The sequence below is a fragment of the Condylostylus longicornis genome, unplaced genomic scaffold (genome assembly GCF_029603195.1).
Source record: "Condylostylus longicornis isolate FDR11 unplaced genomic scaffold, ASM2960319v2 ptg000114l, whole genome shotgun sequence".
Lineage (NCBI taxonomy): Eukaryota > Metazoa > Arthropoda > Insecta > Diptera > Dolichopodidae > Condylostylus > Condylostylus longicornis.
Genome location: NW_026578082.1, coordinates 1,491,588 through 1,515,985, shown reverse-complemented (window position 1 = coordinate 1,515,985; position 24,398 = coordinate 1,491,588). Strand labels below are relative to the sequence as shown.

General features: G+C 26.5%; 1 protein-coding gene across 27 annotated transcripts in view; it reads right to left on the bottom strand.

Moving 5' to 3' along the window:
- LOC129614661 (potassium voltage-gated channel subfamily KQT member 1) overlaps nt 1-24,398 on the bottom strand; it is a 134,372-nt gene that overhangs the window by 24,863 nt on the left and 85,111 nt on the right. For 6 of the 27 annotated variants that reach the window (XM_055529392.1, XM_055529393.1, XM_055529396.1 and 3 more), the window contains 5 exons: nt 22,882-22,959; nt 17,095-17,342; nt 12,896-12,982; nt 9,019-9,381; nt 665-735 (listed from right to left, as the gene is read on the bottom strand). In XM_055529392.1, coding sequence (XP_055385367.1) covers nt 665-735; nt 9,019-9,381; nt 12,896-12,982; nt 17,095-17,342; nt 22,882-22,959 — 847 coding nt within the window. Of the gene's footprint in view, nt 1-664; nt 736-9,018; nt 9,382-12,895; nt 12,983-17,094; nt 17,373-22,881; nt 22,960-24,398 lie in introns of all 27 variants that reach the window. The other 21 variants (XM_055529414.1, XM_055529415.1, XM_055529399.1 and 18 more) reach the window with 10 other exon arrangements.

Here is a 24,398-nt window from a genome sequence, read left to right as displayed (position 1 = left end):
TCAGCTACAATTTGCCTAATAATATAAAATTTTTGTAAGCGGAAAAATTTTTTAAAGTTTTGTCATTGTTTTTGAAAAAAAAAAAAATTTGCTTATAAACAAAAATTTTTGTTCTTTTCTTAAAGAAATCTTGATGAGCCATCTACTGGAAAATATAAAAAATATAAATTAATATTTAATAAGGCTACTTTGTACTATGTAAACATTGTAATCTCTATAATACAAGGTTTTCATTAAAAATTTAATTATATAAGCGAATATATGCAGAAAAATTTTGTGTGTACATATATCCGTATTCGACTGTACTTACATAAAAATGTTATTAAAAATGATTTATCGAAAAATTTTAATGGCAATTCATGAAAAGTTTATATTTATTTCTTAAAATTTTTCTTGTATGCCATTCTTTAACTTCATTATAAGGCGTAAATTCGTGATATTAGAACAGTAAATATTATATTTCATTAGTATCATAGGATATTGAATTTTTAAGGAATAAAATTAAAAATAAATAAAAAAAAAAAAATAACAGAAAATAAATTTTTATAAAAAAAATATTATAAATTTTTTTTTTTTATTATTATTATTATTATTTTCGTTCCAAAACATCAAAAAAATATTTTACTTACAAATTTTTTTTTATATAATAGTTTTTTAAACTTACCTTCCTAATAAATCTAATTGCAGTTTTGTGTTGATTTGTTAATTGAACACAACGAGGCTCATCATCTTCATCTAAATTAATTATATAAAATAATTATTAAAATATAAATTAATTATAAAAATTTAATAAATTTTATGCAAGTATAACGTATTAAAAAAAATTTAACTATAGTAAAAATAGATTAGAAAAAACGGACAGTATAGAAAAAACAAAAGCCCAAAAAAAATATAAAATTTTTCATTTTTTCACTTTCTTGTCAAACCACAAAAGAAAATATGGAAAAACAAGAATAAAAATATAACAAAAAAAAAAAAAACATAAAATATAAAAAGTGAATAATACAAAATTAGAAAAAAAAAAATATGGTGGGGGTTACTTTGTTATTATTTTTTAATTATTATATTTTTATTAAATGTATGGTGATTTTTAATTAATTATAAATTTTATGCAATAAAATAAATTTCGAAAAATTCTACTTACTTTTCATTTCATTTTTTTTGATTTTGGATAACATAAAACAATTATTTTTAATATAAAATAAAAATTTTTATCAAGGTAACCCCTTTTCTTATTATTATTATAAATTAAATATTAATATTAAAAAATAAAATTGTGTTATATTTAATTATAAATTTAATTAAGAAAAAAAAAATCTTGTTTTCATTTTGTAAATTATTTTCTAGGCATTTTAGTTGTCCATTATACGAGTACATATATTTAATATATTTAAATGTTAAGCTTTAATAACTACTTATATTGCATATTTATACTTTTTAATATTAATATTTTATTAAATAATAATAATTATTAAAAAGTGCGCATACAATTATATTCAACAATTTTATCTAAAAAGCAAAAAGCATATACCAATCACTAAAAAACATAAAGTTATATAAAATTAAATAATAATTTTAGCCTCTAATTGTATTTAGTCTAAAATTATTGTTTTTAAAATTAAGATGATTAAAAACTAAAAATTTTAAACTTAATTCGAATTATGAGTCAAATTAAATTTTGAAATATATTTAAAATTTCTTTATGAGTGTGAGTAATAATATTTCCGTCTTATATAAATTCCCTCTTTTTAAATTTTGTAATAATTTATTTCTCAATATTGTGGTTGAATTTTATTCTCTTAAAAAGAATATTTTTTAATATTATTACTGAGTTCGGTGTTAAAAATATTTAAATTTTGGCATTAAAAATATTCATAAACTAATCCACTCTTTACTCTTTCGATGGGATTCCACCTTGCCGTGGTGAAGGAGCTTAAGTAGGGTCAATGATCTTGAGAGCGATGTCGGCGGGTACTACAATTCTGTGGTATCTGGAAGGTGCAACCATGCCGATAAGGTCGAAAGTGAGACCAGAAAGACCAAGAGAATCTCACGGGCTTGAAGTAACGGCGCAAGCCAATCTTCAGCAAGTCCCACGGGCATGAAGTAACAGCGTAAGCTAATCTTCAACAAGTCCCACCCCCCCCCAATCCAATGGTGTTATACGACCCGTGCCTAGTGGACTAGTTGGTAGCCGGGGGGTATACTGGCTACCGCGAACGGAGTCTCTCTGATACCGGGTCGCCTCAGAGAGTAACGATGACCTTATCCTAGTAAGTCGGCTCTGGCAGGATGGACTGTTTTTCCGGACACACTCGTGGGATCAAAATGGAAGATTCGACTAAAAAAATTTTAAAAAAACAAGAGCCAATTGGCACCTCGTCAGAAGACGAGATACTAGCTTCCAGTCAGGAAGCAGGTGTATCGATTAGTGGTGATGAAACCAGTAAGGTAGCAAAACCACCAAAACAATCTACACAAAAAGCTAAAGGAACCAGCCATAGTTCCAAAAGCAGAAAATCAGGACCTGCCTTCGTACTCAAGAAGAGATATTCGAAGGCCATCTTCATTTTAGGCAAGATTGCCCAAAATGAAGCAGAAGGTAAAACTTCTGAAAAAGACGCGGAGGACAAAGTCAAATACCAGAAGGTAATTGACGAGTACAATGCGTATAAGAGCACGAAGCCTCAGGAGACCACAAAAAGAGTAAGGTCTCAAGATGAAGAAAGAAATGCTCAAGAGAGCAAAAGGTCGAAGGTCGTCAAGCCAGGGACAACCAGACCTTCAACATCAAGTGGTAATCATGCACAGGGGAGAACAATGAGCGAGGTGGTCCGTGATCATCTCCAGTTTGGGGTGGTGGACAGAAAGTCTACCAACCTGAAGTTGTCCTCCGAATTATGGTGCAAGGTCGAAGCAAAATTATCGGAGATGGTAGTTGAACATCTCCTAACGACCGATGGCAACGAAGTCCTGAGCTTCGATTCATCTGAGGTAGTCAGGGGCTACAGGGTGATCAAATGCGAGGACCGGCTTTCCGGGGATTTTCTTAGTTCGTGTGTTGCTAAGATTAGCGATACATGGGATGGGTCCAAGATTGAGCTCATCCCAGCTAAGGAAATTCCTAGGAGACCCCGGGCTCGTATTTGGATCCCTAAGATGAATATTGCGGGGGACAAGTTGCTAAAGGTCCTAAAGATTGCCAATCCTGAGGTGCCGATGGATGATTGGCAAATTATCAAGAAGGAGGAACCTCAGAAAAACAGTGAGTCCTTCCTACTTCTCATTAATGAGGAGAGTCTACAGCCGTTGGACAGGAGGGACAACAGACTGCGGTTTGGCATAAGGCATGCCAAGCTCAAAATATTTCGAAATGCGGACCCAGAAGGGGACGCCATAGAAGAAGCGAGCCAGCTCCTTGAACAGATGGAGGTGGCTGATAAGAGCAAGAGCGATGAGGGTAATCCAGGTTAATCTCAAGCATTCGAGATTAGCCTCGGATAACCTATTGATCTTCCTAGAAGAGGAAGACATCGACATCGCTCTAATTCAGGAGCCTTGGGTGAACGGTAACAGGATAAAGGGACTGGGCACCCAGAAATACAACCTATTCTACAGGATTGTAGATCCAGCTGAAGGTAAGATCAGAACTTGTGTCTTAACTAAAAAACATATAAAAGCCTTTCTTTGCTCTAATTTCAGTACCGCAGACATGACGGTGGTGAGGATTGAAGGAAACGGCGGGAACCTATTAATAAGCTCAGTCTACATGGCTCATGATAGGCCTGCTCCACCTCCGGAAGTTCAAAACCTAGCAGAGGTTGGCGCAGCCGAAGGAGCAAGTCTGCTTATGGGTTGCGACGCCAATGCCAGACATACCCTCTGGGGCAGCACAGAGATCAACGAACGAGGTAAGTCTTTATTTAATTTTGTCTTAGATAGTAATCTAGAGATAGCAAATAGAGGCAACACCCCTACCTTCACTTTTCCTAGCACAGACAGGTTTGCTGGCTGGGAAGATGTGATAGATATAACACTCAAAACTAACAACTGTATAATCGAGGACTGGAGGGTATCTAGCAAAAGGTCGTATTCTGACCATGCCTGGATAGTCTTCACGGTGGGATTCGAAGTTGGGAATCCCAAACCTTTTAGGAACCCTAAAAGAACAGATTGGGTTAAATTCAGAGCCATCGTGCGGGCCAAGCTCATGGTCATGCCCGATATTAACAACTATATTAAGGAAGTCGAAGAACTTGATGCGCAAATCAGTGGATTTGAGAAAGTCATGGGCGTGGCTTTCAGAGCATCCTGTCCTTTGAAATATTCAAAAAAAAAGTATCCCCCGTGGTGGAACGAAGATTTGAGTAATCTCCGGAAGATTACCAGGGATGTCTTCAATATCTGCTACAAGAATGGGTTCTGGCAACCTTATAAGGAGTGCCTGAGAGAGTATAAAAGGGCTATCCGTTCCGCAAAAAGCCAGGGTTGGAGGGATTTTTGCGGAACTGTAGAATGTACCAGGGATTCTGCCAGATTGAGCAGAGTGCTTTCCAAGGACCATACCGGTCCTTCTTTTCTGAAGGATGAGGGTGGGACATGGACAAAAACATCTATGGAAACTCTCAATTTACTAGTGGACACGCATTTCCCGGGTAATACCGGGTCGGCTCGGGAGGCTATCCAGTTGGATTCCCTTCCGGGGCAGCCTGTGTCGAGTGAAATGGTTGAAGCTATTATAACGGTGGAGAAGGTTAGCTGGGCGATAGACAACTTCTCTCCATACAAAACGGCGGGGATAGATGAGATATTTCCAGCTATGTTACAGAAGACGAAGGAACTAATAGTTCCGTGGCTTCTAAAAGTTTTTAGAAGTTGTCTTATCCTTGGATACGTGCCCAAGTCGTGGAGACGTGTAAAAGTTGTTTTCATTCCCAAACCGGGAAGAAGGGGCCATGAGGGCGCCAAAGATTTTCGACCAATTAGTTTGACTTCCTTCGTTCTAAAGGCGCTGGAGCGCGTTCTGGAGCTAGGGCTCAGGAACAGAATGAAGGAAGTTCGACTTCCGCCTTCCCAGCATGCATATTGCGGGGGAAGGTCCACAGACACCGCACTACACGAGGTAGTGAGGACTATCGAACAATCTATCCATTATAAGCAATACACGTTGGCGGCCTTTCTAGACGTGGAAGGGGCTTTCAACAATATTGGTTCGTGGGCCATAGAAAATTCTCTGACTCAGTTGGGGTTGGAAGATGCTTTGGTACGCTGGATATTATCCATGCTGCGGACCAGGATCCTGTATTCGGATCTTGGTGATAGTAGTGTCGCAAGGTACATTAGTAGGGGAACGCCCCAAAGTGGGGTGATTTCGCCACTTTTGTGGCTTGTTGTTATGAACGAGGTTCTACTGCAACTTGAAGAAAGGCGAGTGAAGGCAGTGGCATACGCTGACGACCTAGTAATCCTGGTTTCCGGCTTTGACCTTCCAACAATCAGTGGGGTTTTGGAAGGATCTCTAAATGTGGTGAGCTCTTGGGCTAAAAGATGTGGCCTTGGAGTGAACCCAGCCAAGACGGAATTTGTACTTTTTACGACTAAGACAAAAATCCCGAGCTTTGGACTGCCTCGATTGGGTGGTTTGCGGCTCAGTTTGAGTCCGGCGGTTAAGTATTTGGGAGTCATACTCGACTCTAAACTTAACTGGAAGCTTAACGTGCAAGAGAGGGTGAACAGGGCCTGTACGGCACTTTACACCTGCAAAAAGATGGTCGGCAGGAGGTGGGGGCTGAAACCTAGAATGGTTTTATGGTTATACACGGCCATTGTACGACCTATATTAACTTACGGTTCACTCGTGTGGTGGCCGGCGTTGGGGAAAGCTTACAACTGTACCAAGATCGGTAGGGTACAGAGGGCTGCATGCATAAGCATTACGGGGGCATTGAGATCGACGCCCACGGACGCTATGGATGTACTCCTCCATTTGCTTCCACCAGACATCCATATTAGGAATCTGGCCGCGGCAAACGCCGTTAGACTCAGAGAGGCTGAGTGCTGGCACGAAAGGCCGTATGGCCACAGCAATGTCCTTCAGTCACTACCGGACGGAGTGGTTGCGGATGCTACAGACTATTGCATCCCTAGACTTGAGCTTGACAAGAAGTTTCGGGTTGAGCTTCCGTCTCGCGGGCAGTGGAAAAGAAATCTTCCACTGCAAGGCTTTGATGTTGCTCTCTTCACTGACGGTTCCAAGGATAGGAATGGGGTCGGTGCTGGAGTATTTTCAGGGACTCAGAACATATCGGAGTCATATCGCCTTCCCAACGGATCAAGCGTGTTCCAGGCGGAAGTATTCGCCATATGGAAGGCATGCGAAATCCTGGGAAGGGATTTGGTTGTGGCCCGGGAGGTCGCAATTGTGACGGATAGTCAGGCTGCGATTCTGGCTCTAAATTCGCCAAAGATATTCTCAAAGTTGGTAGGGCTTTGCTACGATGAGCTGACGAGATTGTGCAGTCATCATAGTATCACCTTACTCTGGGTTCCGGGACATAGGAACATACCAGGAAACGAGCGGGCTGACGAGCTGGCCAGATGTGGGTCGGCATTGGACGGCTCCAGGGCCGAGCGAGTTCTTGTCCCTATAAACACCATCAAAACTGATATATACCGCTTCCAAGTGGCATGTGCGGACCGCAGGTGGAGGGGCCTGAGCACATGTGCAACGGCTAGGAAGACGTGGCCGAAATACGACCATAAGAAATCAATGAGCCTCCTGGCGATGCCTCGACCGGACATAGCTAAGTTAGTGGCTGTGTACACGGGGCATTGGCCTGTGGGGGATCATGCAGCTAGGCTGGGAATTCCCTTTAATACGTCATGCCGCAGTTGTCGGGAGATAGACAAAAAAGAGACGCTTTTTCACTATCTCTGCGAGTGTCCGGCTCTTCAAAGGGCCAGGTTGTTGTCATTTGGGGAAACGGACATAATGGAACTGGGGAACATTTCTAATAAAAGTATCGGGGACGTAAATAAGTTCCTTAAAAGAACGGGGTGGCTCTGATCGCTGGCCCTGGACCAACGTACTTTGACAACCGGGTTTCACGAGGCGGTGGTAGCAAAACGGCACGTCGGTGCTAATTGGGGTGTTGGCCAGTCGGGTCGCACCGGCCACTCTAACCAACCAACCAACCAACCAATCCACTCTGTATCCTGTACTCGGCAATGTGTTATCTCAAAAAAAATATACTGTTATAAATAATTCCTAATGGTTAGCTCACTCACTCTCAATGAGATTGAGCGGTTTTTTAATTGAATATTGAAAGAAAGACTACTTAAAATGTGATAATTGAGATTTTTAATATTATTTTTTCAAAATCTAAAGAAATTTTTTTAACTAGTATACCGTTAGAGGAAGAATTTGATTAGCTTTATAAAGAGTATGCAAAGTTAACTTCATCTGTCATATTTCCCAAGTTATAAAATGTAAAAATTTGACGCTTGTCGGACATTTTAAGTTTGAGGTGCTATAACTCGAGAACAAGAGTTTTTGTTTATCTGGAGTTATTCTATCACCCTGTTTCGAGAATACCATTGAGTCCCGGCAACTCTGTATAGTAGCCATATTCTTATATTTTTATAATTATACATTGTGCAGGTAATAATACATTTTTAAATAACATATATTGAATTTGAATTAAATTTATATTTCATTAATATTATAACATTGTGTACAATATCTGAAATATTGTACAGAATGAATACCAATTCAAAAAAAAAAATATATACTTGTATAATTAAAGTTTATATAACAGTCTAGTAATTTTAATAAATTCAAATGTAAATGAGGTCATCTCTTAAAAAATATCACTCTTTAATACAATTGGTTATTAAATGTACTGCAATTGGGTCCGAGACTTCAAATATTGCAATATGTTTGTAAAACACAGTAAAAAAATAGTTTAGTACTAATATATAAAATTATAATTATAAAACTATGATAGAATTTTATATTATGTACAAAAATCAAATTATAAAAAAACTAAATTTGTGAGCGCAGTATGGGGTGAAAAAGCAGTACGTGATTTCCTTCATTTTTTAAAGAGAAATTTTAACATTCTCATTTCAATGTAAATTATTTTTCTCTCTTTAACTATTTTAGCATTAAAATAATGATTTTTTATAAAATATTTTCATAAATTTTCTATTCCTATTCCTATTGGATTTTTAATAAAATAATTAATAAAATGTAATTTTGCATTAAATTTAATAAGTGTTAAAATTAATTAATTAAAATATTTGTTATATTTTTGAATTTTAGCAAATATTGTACTTGAATTTTAATATCATTGTAATATTACGTTCCGTATATATATGTATTATGAAGCAAGTAAATATATTATTGGAATTGATTACCAATATATAGGCATATATAGACAATATTAGGAAACTGATTCAATTTAAATTTTATAAATTTTAATATCATTGCAATCAAATCACTTTTTATAACACTATTTGCAGAAAAAGTAAAAATGGCATTTAAATGAAGCATATAACATTAAAAACGAAAACTATTAATCGTATATTGCCAAACAATTCATGATTTACCCTACTATAAGATTTTCTTACTGAGAATATAATCATTTCTTTTGTGCAATAATCAACGATATATTTGATAAATTTTCTAATCATGTTGTGATTGGCAGAATACAGAAATTATAAGTGCTTCGGAAATTTGAATAAATTGTGTAACATAGAAAAATTTTAATGTTATACTTAATATGTGATGCAAGAGATGTGATTTTTTTGGAAAACAAATATAATTTGTGTATAAAACATAAAAATTTTTGAAAATTTTTGGCTACATTGTTCTTATTTAAATTTTTTTTTTTTGTAACATAAACAATTAATATGATTTAAGTTTTGTATTTTTTTTTTTATAAAATTTTAATTTAAAAAAATTTTTTTAATATAGAACAAAAGAAAAATTTAAAACTAAAAATAAAATTTACGCACGACCAACATTTTTAATATGATCAGTACTGGCAGATGGCGTTATAAAATATTGTGATTTTTTAAATTGACTTCGATATCCTGATGATGATTCATTTGTTGTTACATAATCTTTTGGTAATAAACCACATAACATAACTGGTAATGCTGATGCACCACTAACAGTTAACGGCAAAACTGATGCACCACTAACAGTTAATGGTCCATTAATTCCAACATTTTCAATAGATTTACGTTTTCTTTGTATTAATGGTGATTGAATTGTTTGTATATTTTGTTCATCATCTTCACTCACACAACTATTTTTACGATCACTAAATGGGCTTGGTGCGGCCGATGAAAATTCATCTTCTTCATTGAATGTATCTAAAGAGTTAGAATTTTCTATTTTTGTTTTTGGTATTTTATTTGTTATTTTATTTTTTTTTTTAGTTTTGTTTTTGTTTTCTTGAATAAAATTATTACTAAATAATTTGTGTTTTAATTTTTATATTTTTTTTTTTTGAAATATTACTTTATTTTTATTTGATTTTAAATTTTATAATAATCCTAAAGAATACGATAATCAGAGAAAATAAAAATTATTTTGAATTTTTGAGATCTATTTTAAAAGAGAAGAAGATATAGAAGAAGAAGATGAGTGAAAATTGAAGAGAAAAAAAATTGAAATATTGTTAAGAAAATTTGTAGTTTATATAGAATTTAAGAGAAAGTATATTTCAAAAATTTCTCTATTTACATAAAATTATATACAGGTATTGTGATCATCAGATATAATGTAACTAGAGAGAGAAAGAGAGAGAGAGTTAATAAAGAACTATAAAAATGCACTCATCGTATAGTATGGCAAAATTTACTCCTAGGAATTTAAGAACGAAAGAGAATCTGGGGCAAAAAAAGAAAGAGAATCTGGGGGGAAAATAATGTAAGATCAATAAAACTCAAAAAATTATTGAACTTTTAAACTTTAACAAATTTTGAAAATAATGCCTGGTTCTTTGTAAATCTATATTATAAAAAATATTTTCAAAGATTAAAATTTAAATAGGTGGGTGGGTTAATGATGAATGCATAAATTAGACACAAAATATCTAATAATATAATCAGAAAATAAATAACCACTGTTGTAATGGGTTTTTCTTTTTATAACTGTATAAAATTCAATTAAACTTGGGGGAAGGGGAGAAATTTTTTTTTTTTATAAAAATGGATAAATATTATTGGTATATTTATTGTGAAAGAAATTTTTTTTTTCAATTTTAAGAGTACAAAAGAATCGTATCACACAACCATGACATGTTTTACAATTTGAATTCAATATTATTCATCATTATATTGAATTGAATATAGAATTTCTGATTTGCATGATCCCTTTTACACTGAGAGAATTCATTGTAAAATCGTATAGTAAAATAGTAGTTACCAAAATATCAGCACATTCCAGAGTTATTTAATGGTTCTTTTCTGTGTTATCATACGAATATACCATGTCACATGCGTGTTACACGATTAATTCTGCTCTTTTAAAAATGGCAGTATAGTGTCGTATATAGCTTGATATCTAAACATTTTAATGATATGTTGCTCAATAAATTTAAAATATATAGTAATAGGGAAAATTTAATGTGAAATAGGTCTGGTTCTGAAATGTTCGGCGCCCTAAGCGGTTTCCAATAAGTGCGACTTTCGGCTTGCAAAACAATGAACTATATTCAATTAAAATTTCATATTGCGCATAATGAATGCGATTCTGTTTGGCAATGCTCATTGCCTATGCTTACTTTGCATATATGGAAGGTCCGTCACTGATGTAAACAGCACACAACAGACTGCAATGCATATTTTCTGAATAATATGAAATTCCACGGAAATTATTGAACAAAATTTGAAAATATTACGAATTCTATGAAAGTAACATTTTAGTTAATATACCAAGAAAAATGTAAATTTCGTTTTTAATAAAATTGTTTACTTTCTGAGACCCGAATTCTTTGAAAAATTCGTTCTCAAATAGAGCGCAAATATTGACAGTGCTTTTTCTGGTATTCCAAAAAAAATTTGGTTTTTCATTATTTTTATCAACTGCATTTATATTATTAAAATTTTTATATACGAGTATGTATAGGAAAAAATGTAAATTCGATTCATAGCAAATTCGTACAGTTTCTCGAATCTAATGTACTTGAAAAGCTAGGTAGCTCATTGTGTTAACATCGTGAAGTAATAAAAAATTTTAAGGAATTACAGACAGACAGACAAACAGAGACAGAGAGACAGACAAACATACAACCCTCACTTCAAAAAAAAATTTATTTTCATTTCCCCACTCTTAAAAGAGTGCATTATACTTGGAACAATTTAACATATTCTCATACTAAAATTTAATCTGAATCTGAAATTTTAATATTAAGAACAAGACCAAAAACTTGTTATAGTTACATTTCTGAAACTGTAGAACAACTATTTAGAACAACATACCTTAAAAATATTTTTGATTAAAAAAACAAAATTCTAGTGAAGAAAATATTTTGAAAAAATTCTTGAGAGTCAAACAATAAAATAATATTTTGGAAGGCAATTTTCAAATTGCTTTTTATTAAATTGTAGAAAATAGATTTGGTTTCTGTTCTATAATAAAACCAATTCAAGTTTTCATAATCATAAAATAATTACGGTGGCGATAGAAAATTAAAATTATAAATAAAAAATTTAATTTGTAAAAAATTTTTAAGGTTTAACATTTTTTCTTTTTTATTATTTTTCCATTTTCGAACTCAATATCGTATATATTTTTTGTTTAAATTAATTATTAAAATAAAATAAAACAAGAGAAAAATAACTTAAATAATATTCTTTTTAATCCAATTGATTATTAAATTTATGATTTTATTATTTAATATAGTAAGTTGTCAATATTATATTTAAATACGTACTTAAAACATCAACTAAAAAAAATTCTATATCATGCATATTATATCGAGAGAAAAAAAAATAATATGGGCATGCTAGATTGTAAAAAAAAAATTAGAAAGCACAAATTTATTAATATTAATTAATAATATAGAAATTAAACATTGGGGATTACGAATAAAATTTATTGTTTAATTGCTTTTTATGAGGACCTCAATATTGTGTAAGGACGAAAATAATTTTATTTTCTTAATTAATTCTATAATACAATTCCGAGTTGATAGAATTGTAATTTTTATTAATATTTTTTAAATTTTCAATATTGTATAACAATTTTTGGAATTTGGAATTTTTGTAAAACCCAGAAAAGTATAGGATATTGATTAAAATCGAATTCAATTAAATAATTTAATAATATTAAGTTATAATTTTAAAACTTCATAATTGTATTCAAAAATAATTGGCATAATTTATTTAAAACTACAAGAATATCGAAAATCTTTTGGAATATTACAAATTCCAATTAGTTCATCTTTGGGATTTATTCAATTATATTGAGTTATAGCATAAAATTTTCCCTGTTATAACAATTAAACAATTTTTTATAATATTTAATTAAAAGCATTATTAACGTATGACATTCTAAAAAAAAAAAAAAAACAAAATAAGAAAGAAAATTTTTTTTTCTCTTATTTTTTCTTATTTCGAATTTTTTAATTACTATATACCTATATTTTGTTATTAATATATATATGAAATATTATGCAACATGCATCGCAAACATAGAAAATCATTTTTAAGAGAAAAATGATTAATTCATAATAATTATTATGATTATTAATTAATTAATTAATTAATTAATTAATTCGTTTTATTTTTAATATTTTTTTTAATTTAAAAAATATTTGAAAAAAAAAAAAAAAAATTCAATTTTTTATACGAAATATGTATTTGTATTTTATATACTTACCATCCGAGTTCTTTTTAGAGATGGCCGTTTCTGCAACAGAATCTTCACTTAGACTTGCTTTCAAACGCCTTCCATTATTTGTTACTTCTGTAATGTATGAATTTAAAAATTTTGTTTTCTCTTTCTTTACGATTTTGTTCTTTGAGTTTTTTTTTTTGCTTTTTTTTTTTTTTTTGAATTACTCATCAATGATATTCACGTTATTTATATAAAAACTATTATATTAATATGTTATACATATAAAATGTATTAACTATTTTGAATTTTGTTAAAAAACGAAAAATTTTTTTTTTTTTTTGTTGAATTTCTTAATTTAAAGGACAAAAAGGAAAATTATTAATTTTAATTATTGCATTTTCTTTTTTATTTACATAACATTTAGAACTTTCAATTGAATTTTGTATCTAGATATTTTGACTCGATTTTTATTCATTTTCAAATTAGAATTGCTCTTATTGCTTAAACTAATAAAATTACTCATTTTTTCAATTGATTTTTTTACATTTTTTCTCAAATTATCAAGTGAACGACTCACATTCAAAAACAAAGTGAATAAATTTTGTTTATACATTTTAGGAAAAAAACGAGATACACAATACCGAATAATTATTCTCACTCGAAAATTACATCATACAAATTTATGATATTTACTCGCATTCTTCTAACTTGCCGAGTTAAATAGCGAGATATAGACGATTAGGCCACCCTAAATTTGAAATCTATCAAAATATGGTAATTTCAAAGAAAAATTTTAACATGAGAAAAAATCAAATGTATTGAATAATATTTAAGAATTTTATTTTCAATTTATCTTATTCTTTTAATGATTTTTTGATGAACATTTTAATGATTACGATCCGGAAATTATCAGAAAAATCAGAAATTATTGAATTGCACCAAATTGTAGTTAACACACGAAATATGTGGGTAGCTTAAATTTTGCAAAAAATACAAAAATTATGTGGTGGGTATTTTTCTATAAAAAACAAGATTTAATTATCTAGAAATTAATTTACTCAACTTTAAATGAAATTTTTATAATAAAAAATAAATTAATTTAAAAATAAATTAATAAAATTTTATGATAAATTTCTCTTTTATTCACGTAATCACTCTATTATCACTGTACAGCTATTTAATCTCTCTATATTTCTTTCTCGATCTTATTGTACCATACCATCAGTATTGTCATGGTACTTACTTCTCACAATGAACAATAATGAAATTACTCTACTAAAAGCTAACATTTTCTTATTAAATTATTTATAATAATATTAATCTCAATAAAAGAGAAACACTCTAATACAAAAAGTATACATAAAATGGTTCAAACATGACAAATGTTATGTAAAAAAAAAAAGAAAAGCAATAAAATATTTAATAATACTTTAAATTTTTTTTTAAATTTCTTATAAAAATTCCATTAATTAAATTATATTTGATTTATAAATAATACATAAAAAAATAAAATTAAGATGCTCAACTCTTACATATTATATAACAATTTAAAATTTTAATTTATTATAAACTTCATTTGCAACATCAATTAAAACAAAATATTATTTTTAAATATTAAATAAAATATAAATTAAATATACAAAAATTAAATTAAAAAAAAAATAAATAATAATAAAAACATAAGGAAATTTAAAAAATAAAATTTATACAAAAACTAAATAATAATTAAATAGAAAAAAAAATATTTTTAATTGAATTTTTATTATACACGACATCAATTTTAAATGCATTTATTTAAATTTTAAAAAAATATATATATATTATATATTTATATATACACCCATATATTCTGTTCGTCGCGTCACTAATATGATAAAGAAAAAACTATCGCATCACCTCAAATATGCCTTTTGTGATAGTCGTGTTCGTGGATGCGATAAAAAATATATTTTTTAAGTTGGTAAGCATTAACAGCTGACGTGACGTCACAAAAAATTTAAAAGGTATTGGTTACTTGAACCAGTAGCTACTCGAACTGTTATACATTTTCACAATTTATAATTAATTTTTATAATATTTCAGATATAACAAAATATCTGAAATATTATAAAAATTACGGTATTCAAATTTCGAATAAGTGAATATTGTAGTAGGGTCAATGTGTTTGATAATACTTATGCCTGATGGCTGCCATACAAATTTAAAAGTTATTTGGATATATCTTCAAAACTGTTCAACCTACTGAAATTTTGCAAAAACAAATATAATAAAATGGCAGCTATATTCGTTAAAAGTTGTTGTGATCTCATGAGTACTATACAACTCCAAAAATTATTTGGCATTATTTCAGAAATTATTGAACCTATAATTAATCGATACATCGATTATCAATATAAAAAGTGAGTAGAGCAAAATTTTTACAATTCAATATTAATTAAATATAATTTTTGTAATTACAAACTTTACCGTTTTTTCCATTTTATTTTTGAGATTTAAATTAGAAAAACTCTCACGTTATGATGCATCGAGTGCAATTATTGAGGTAATAAAAAAATTACTATTAAATAGCATAAAATTTTTTAAAATTCTTAAGCAGAAAGAATTATAGAAAGAGCATATATGATAATTTTAACATTTTTAACCAGCAAGTCAAGTTTCGCACCACATTTAATTATCACGTCGACGATAATAATAAATAGGCGTAATAGTAACATGCAATATTTGCATGCGATATACGACTACCAGAATATGAGTGATAGTATTGAGTTATTTTTTTTAAACTTGAATTTATTTTATATTTAAATATTATATTTAATAATAATAATAATTATAATAATAATATTAATAATATAGAAATAACAATAATTTTTTAAACATTCAAACACGTTTATCTTAAAATATTAAAATTTATTTATACAAATTTAATACAAAAAAATAATAATAATAATAATAATATAATAGTGAAATATAAAAACAATTTACATTTAGAAATTCGAACTCATTTTCTCAACTCAATTTTTTTTTAATTTTTTACATTTACTTACTAATTTTTGTACGACATTGATATTGAAGTAAAAATACCAAAATAGTATCCTTTTTTTTAAATTCGCTTTTCAATTTTTTTTTTTTTTTGCTTTTTTAATACAAAAGGACACCACAATAAATTATTAAAATTTCTAAGAAAAGTTTATAAAATGCTTAGAACTTTTCTCATTTCTTCATCATTTTGCTTTATAAATTTCTGAATTTTTAAATTCAAACATGACAGAATTTTTTCTTTTGCTTCATTTTACAAAAAAATATAACAAATAATGCAAGTTTTTTGTGTTTTTTTTTTGTTAAATAGTTATTAATTTTTTAATAAAATTTTTTTTTTATTTAATAAGTTATTTGAAAAATAATATTAAAAGAATTATTAATAATATTAAAAATGTAAAATTTTTAATAGAAGAAATTATTATTTTTTTTTTTTTGGAAATAAGAAGACGCATAATAATTAATTTGTATATATATATATATATATATATATATATATAGAAATAATATTGTGAAAACAATAATGTATATAATAATTAAATGTGTTAGTTATTAGTTTAGATATAGTGAGTATAATAATTATAATATTAAATAACATTTAAAAAGATATTAGAAAATCAAATCAAATTAATATTAAAAAATTTAATAATAAACGAAAATCAAATATAATGAAAATGAAATTGTGAAAAAATGAAAATATTTTAAAAATAAAAATTTATTTCTTTAAAAATTATTAATAAAATTATAGGCAAGCCAAGGGATATTTGGGAGCCCACATACAAGAAAATGTTAATACCGATAATACAAAAAGTTCTACACTTTTGAAAAAAATTCAACAAATTTTTTGTTTGATTGATAGCTAGCTATCTAACAAAACAGTTAATATTTTTATAAAGAAAATGTTGAATTGCATACTTTTAGGGATGCACTAATTTATTAATTAATTAATAATTTTTAAAGAATAAATTTACAAAAATAAACATATTGTAAAAATAAATAAAAATTATAAGAATTTTAAAAAATACCAAAAGAAAAAAAATAATTAAATTAAATTTAGAATTGTGTAAAAAAAAATATAATATATATATAGATTATAAAATGGAACAACACACCATAAGGAAAAGATTAGAAAAAGATTTTTAAAAATAATTTTTTTAAAAAAAAAAAATTAATAAAATAAAATATTATTATAAATTTCTTCTTACCCAAATTCTCTGCTGATGTATTCATATCATTTAAACGTGCACATCTTGTTGTACGAGTTGATCCAGTACCACCACCACCACCACCACTACCTCCGCCACCGCTTCCACCACCAGTTCCACTACCTAATCGATCACTTCCTGGTGTTTTTTGATTGCCCGGTGAATGTAATGATTGACTTTTATGCCTTCGGATGGTTGGTAACCGTGCCACAAATGATGCATTATGTTTGAAACTAGAAGATGCCCGCCTAATCAGCGATATACGATTTGTTCGATAACTTTTTTTTATTTATTATATAAATTTTTAAAACGTTATAAGGATCACAATGGGATAAGGAAAATTACGATAGGTATTCATGTTTTTGTATTGTTTTGATTTATGTATGTAGTTTTTTTTACATAATATGTTGAATGCGTTTATAATGTATGCATTAAAAATTTGATTTTTTTATCAAATTTAAAAAAGAAAAAAATTAAAAAAAAAAAAAAAGAAAGGAAATTTTTTGTAATGTGGTGTGCGTGCATCAAATTATTTTTTATTCGTGCAAAAATCATATTTTATATGGATATTATGTAATCATGTATGTATTTATGTATGTTTGTGAATTGGAAAAAATATATGAAATTTTTGAAATTGAATTATATTTTTTGTACATATATGTGTGTGCGGGTGCGTGTGGACGGCACATTTATTTTAAAAATATATTAATTTTGTGTTTGTGTGTGTGTATGATATTGTGAGCGTATATATATTTTGTGGAATTAAAATCGTATTTGTATGTGATTTGTTTGAGCACAATGTAAAGAAACAAAAAAAAAAAAAAAACAGAAAAATCGGGAACACAAAAATGAAGGCACATCGTTTATTGGTGTTTATGTTGAATATGATAGCAGTAGTGTAATAATTGTGATATAATAGTAATAGTTGTAGTGGTTGTGCGGCGCAAACATAAAGCATAATAAAGAAGCACATTAACCAATAAAAAAACCAAAGGAAAACATAAAAATAAAAGAAAAGAAAAAAAAAACGAAATTCTCAAATCAAAAAAAAAATTCTCAACAATTCACTATAAAAATAAAAACAAAAACAAATTATTAATTATCACTAAAAAAACAAGAATAAAAATTATTGAAAACAATTTGAAAAATTAATTTTTATTAAAATTTTTTTTTTTTTTTGTGCAATATTAGTTACCAAAAATTTATGAAAATAAATTTAAATTTGTTATTAAAACAAAATACAAAAATTAAATTTTCATATTAAAAATACAAGATTTTGAAAAAATGTATTTTATTTATTGTACATAAATTCTTTTATATTATATTAGAAATGCAACATGTTTGATGCAACATGTTCGATAAAGTTTTACTTTTATTTTGTGTATATAAATTTTTTTATATACATTTATATAATAATGTGAGTGAAATAATATTTAACGTCCTATTTCTGATTATTTTGTTTGACACACATTAAGAATACAACATGTTTGATGCAACATGTTCGATAAAGTTCGATAAAGTTTAATACCATTGTTAATTTACATTCTTTAATGAACTCAATATTGAAAAATTAAAATAAATCTTTAGAATTATTTTCTAGTTGGCAAAAAATTTTTATTTGACATTATTGAATTTGTAATTTTAAATTTTCAATTTGTTATACAGTCCCTAGTCAATAGAATCAATCAAAAATTAGGTACTAATTCATAAAATGAAAACAATTATGATATTGTCAATTAAAAATTAATTAATTTTATAAATTATTTTTAGATGAGACTAAAATATTTTAGATAACAAATTTTTTGTTTGAAAACCTAAGTGAACATTTTCGATTGAAATTGATTGATTTTATAACTATATACTCTTATATTATTATCATTCTCCTATAATTATAACAAAATTTTCATTAAAATTTTAGAACAAAAAAAAAATAAAGTAAATATTTTAAAATGAAAATAGAATTATTTAATAATAAACTAAAAAAATTTATATAATTTAAAAATATTTAAGCAAAAAGCTCTGAGTGTAATATTGAGTAATTTTGAGTGTTTTAAAAAAAAAGTAAAACAAAAATATTTTAAATGTTAATAATATTTTTAAGTTTTATTTAAACTAGTATAATTTTTAGTAATTATTATATTAAATATGTATAATATTTATATTTTGTATATTTTGATAATTTTTTATTGTAAAATGCTCTGTCGTAAATTTATTCAAATAATTAATAAAATTAATAATTAAAATATTATATAACAAGAAAAGAAAAACAGGGTGTATATAACAAAAAAAAAAAATTTTATATAAAAAATAAATTTAAAAATTTATTAAATTAAAAAAAAAATTTTAAAAAAATGGGTAAAAGTTTTTCTTAAAAACTATAATACAGGACAATTCTGGGGATAATTAATTAATCTAAATCTAAAATTGACTATTAATGAAAATGGAAAAAAAAAATTTTATAACAATATAGCAACATTAATTATTTTGGTGATGAATATAATTTGCTATAGTGGTTTTAACTGGCTAATAAAATTCAAAGCTATGCATAACTATTATATAAAAAAAATAGAAAATTTTAATCAAACTACTTTCATAATTAATTTTACTGTCATAACAGTAGGTAAATCGTAATTAATTATTTGATATGAATTGTAAATGTTTTTTTTTTCTTATTTGTTACCATTTTTATTTTATTTTTTGTTTGATTCAAATTGTATTTTAATTACATAATAATTCCAATTTTAAAAAAAAGTTTATTTAGAATTTAACAATATTGTTATATATCTGATTTCATGCAAAGAGAGCATTTTTGTTTTATACGAGTATAATCATACAGTTTGATTCAAAATGGACATGTTTAATGTAACATGTATGATCAAACGAAGCATCTTAGAAATGCAATATGACTCATCAATAAATATAAATATTTCATTTTTAATATTTAATAAAATTTTTCACAAAATATTGTGCGTTCGCAATAAATTAGCTTAAAATGTAATCCATTTAAAATTAATATTATAAATTAATCCGGATATTATTGTAGTAATTTTAAAAAACATACGAGTAATAATTATTTTTCACATTTTTTAAATTTTATAATTCATTTAATATTATTTGCCTATTATTTATTAACCAATACGTGTTGGAAATAATAAGAAACATATTTGTATAACACATTTCAAATATGTCTTTTATAAAAAAATAAAAATGGTAACAAATAATTTTCATTCATTGATCGAAACTATCTAAATATCATGTGTGAAAGCATTATAAAAAAAAATATATATATTTTTAAAATTCGATTAAAATTATAGAATATACACTATTTTTTTATTATAATAAAATAATGCATTAAAAATAATATAATTATTTGGAAATTATATTTTTCCTTTATCATTATTTAAAATAATTTTTGTATAATTAAACTATTGGGAATATTTTATGATATAAATATGTAAAATAATAATAATAATAACAAAAGGATTAAATATAAAAATTAAATGAAAATTTTCATGCAAAAAGCCATAACCATTTTGAATTTCGAATATATAAATATATATATGAATGAAAGAAAAATATATATGTATGTATATATATTTTTTTTAAATAGTATTTATTTTGTATTTTAATTTTAATTCTAATAAAATGGAATGACTATATTATATTATTATTATTTTTCATGTTGTATAATATATTGAATTTAAATGAATAGTACAGATAATGTGGCGGACCACAAAATTATGAATTTTTTTTTAAATGAAAATATACGCGACTATCAACAATTATAATATATTAAATTTTCTATATTTTTGTATTAATTTGTATAGATAACAGATTGTTTTATTTCGAACGTGTTTGATTCTATTTCAAACAAAATGTATCACAATGTTTTGTGTTTCGTTCTCTTGCAGTATTATTTCATTTATATTTTAATCTCAGATATAAATTGAGAGCTATTATAATACATTTTTTTTTCTGGTAATATCTTATAGTTGTACAATATAATACAGATATTTTAATTAAAAAAAAAAAAACATTAAGTTTTAATATTACAACTAATTTGTGAATTATTATTTCTTGATTTAAATAATATTGTAGAATAAAATAAATAATAATGATTTATTTTATTATTATTAAGACTTTAAAAAAAAAGAAATAAACGAATAATTACGTGTTATATACATTTTAATAAAATTATATTAATCTACCTTTATAAAATATTATTATAAATAACATCCATAATATGTTTACAGAAATTAGAACTGCACATTACCATCTGTACGCTGACGTATAAATTGAATCAAAAACTAAATTAAACTTAAAAATTATCTATTTTAATTTATGTTAAAAATTGCTAAGTCTTAATGTTGCACTAACATGTTTAATGTTCGAAGAATATTAACCTTTCCTATTATTTATATTATTTTGTTTTATCAAAATAAATTGATGAGAACCAACAATTTTCTATAAAAATTCAATGCTTTGAAAAAAAAGAGTACAATATTTCTAGGTATTGAGAGCAAAAGAACATTATAAGAACAGAGATTACATTTTGTATACGAAAAAACAAATGTGATTCTCTAATATGTGAGAGTAAATTTTACTGCCATCTCACAACATAGTGGGAATTTATTTGGAACATCGGCATTCTCATTGCAAATAAAAATTTAATTGAAAACTTGATTAAGAGCGATGTATGATTGTGATTATATGATTGTTGTTAGGCCAATAAAATATCAAATAAAATCATTTAAGAGTATAGTACTCAAAGTAACTGTAACAGTAACGTTTCAACTTGAATATAATTTCATATATTTATGAGTAGAAAATAATGAGTAAAAGAGAAAATATTTTAGAGTATCCCTTCAATTACAATACAAATTACAGACAAAAAAAAGTAAGAGAGACACAGAGAAAATTTTTATAACAAAAATTCATAAAATATATAAGTATGTTGCGCCAAAATTTATGCAATTGATGAAGATTTTATTATTTTAATATTAAATTTCTTTTATGATCACACCTCAACCAATACTATATAAAATTAGATACAAAGTGAAAAGAATAACGTGCTATGTAGATTTTTGTTGTTTTTTTTGCTTTACATAAGCAACAATTTTGAAAAAAAAAAATGGACCCATTTTTAATGAAACATGATGAAAAACAAAAATTTAAACAATAATATACACCATTCCATTCTATGAAGTTTTCATTTACCAAATAATTAATCCTGGAGAAAATGTTTTGTTCGAGGAAAAACAACAAAAAGAGTATTTTAATTAATGATTATCCAATTTGTGTGTTATTGACAAAAATTATCCAAAGGCAATAAAAATATTGGAAAAGAAGCCGAAAAATATGCTATGAGATTAAATTTTTTTTTTGTCCCAAAAAAAAAAAATTTTTTATTTTTAATTTTTAATTTTAAAAATAATTTAATTTTTTTTGTTATTAAATTTTTTTTTCTTTTTTGGGCTCAATAAAATTTTATTTGTTGTAGATTTTTTTTTTTGGAAAAAAAATTATGCAAATAATTGAGTTTTTTTTTTTTTTTATTGAAAAACAGAAAATAAATGTTATTAAATGCACATATTTTTTTTTAATATAAAAAATATTAAATAAATTCTAAAGAAATTAGGTGAAGTTTTTAAAGAGAATTAAAATCAGAGGTTTTTCTTTTTTTTTTGTAAATTTGTAATTAAAAATATAAAAATATTTTTTTTTGCGAAATTATTTTTTTTATTTTTTCGATGTTCATACGAAAAATTGTTTTGTATTTTTGGTTACCTGGGCGAAGAAAGTTTTATTTGTCGGCCTCTTCTATATAGATATTGAACCATGGCACCTGATTTGATCTTGAGTTCTCTGTAAAAATTTTAGTATTTTTGTATGAAAAAAAAAAATTACCAAAAAAAATCATCAACAAAATTAAAAAAAATTTTCGTGAATTGTTTTGTGAATTTCAAACGAAAATGCGGTTTAGTTTTTCTTTATATATATTTTTTTTTTTGTTCAATGTGGTTTTTGCCATATTTTATTTGTGCCAATTATAAAAACTGCAAAAAAATTTAATAATTTTATAAAAAAAAAATTTGATGGCTGTTTTTTAAGGTTTTAAAATGTTTACCCTATATTAAACACAGTTTAAAATTGTTCAATGGTCTTTAAAGTACTCTGAGTATTTTCATTGCTAAGAGACGAATTCTGTATTTTTTACAATTTTGCAATGCTACAAATTGCAAAAGTCAAAAGTAGATTTAAATATTAGATTGTCTGAGATATTATTGAGGATTGGAATTAGCTTTATTATAGAAAATAATAAAAATAATTATATAAATTTCAACTTAGCGAAAAATTTCAACAAGTTAAGAATTAAAGTAGTTTCATTTATATTATAGAAATAATCATTTTAAAGATGAACTAGATCTCAAATTAGATTTTTTGTACCATTTTACCCGAAAATATTTCATTTTCGCCGAAAATATTTCATTTTCGCTGAAAATATTTCATATAATTATTGTTTATAATATTATAGTAATAATAATAATATTATTGAGAGAGAAAATTTAGATATGAAGAGAATTTTTGAAATTTTCTCAAATTTTTTATCAGTTCCGAATAACACTGTTGAAATGTATGGTTATTTTCAATACTATAGTGAGTGACCTATTAAAATATAAAGATCACACAAATCGTGTAAACTATATAAAATATTTGTAATATTATTTATTTTTTAGCGTAAAATTTTTATATACATTAATTTAGATTTGATTAAAATGGTATAAGTATTTTAATATTTTAATATCGTAATGTTAATGAGCGTAATCATACTAAAATCTCATACCATAAAAGACTTCGTTATAATATATACAAGAAAGCCAAATATTTTGCATATCCAAATATAACAAGAATCGCTGAAAAATTTTTCCATTACCAAAAACAAACTTTTCAATTTGCCATTCATTCATTTTTCAAAAAAAAAATTATTATAATTTTATTCATTTAGTAAAAATTCATTCTTTCATTTTTTAATAATACTAGTAATTATTTTATACACAGTGTTAGAAAATTTTCGAATAAAATTTTATTTTTTTTTTTTTTTTGAATCACAAAAAAGTTTAGACATCATTTTAATTAATTATTTAATCAAAACGTTTTCAACTATAAAAGCCATTATTTTGCTTGTGATTGCTTTTTTTTAGAACATAAATGCTAAAACCAAGATGTGAACTGTGTTTGCTTTTTTTCATTTCTTCCTGTTTTGCCTTTCAACAAAAAAAAAAAAAGTTAGTTTAATTTTGCGT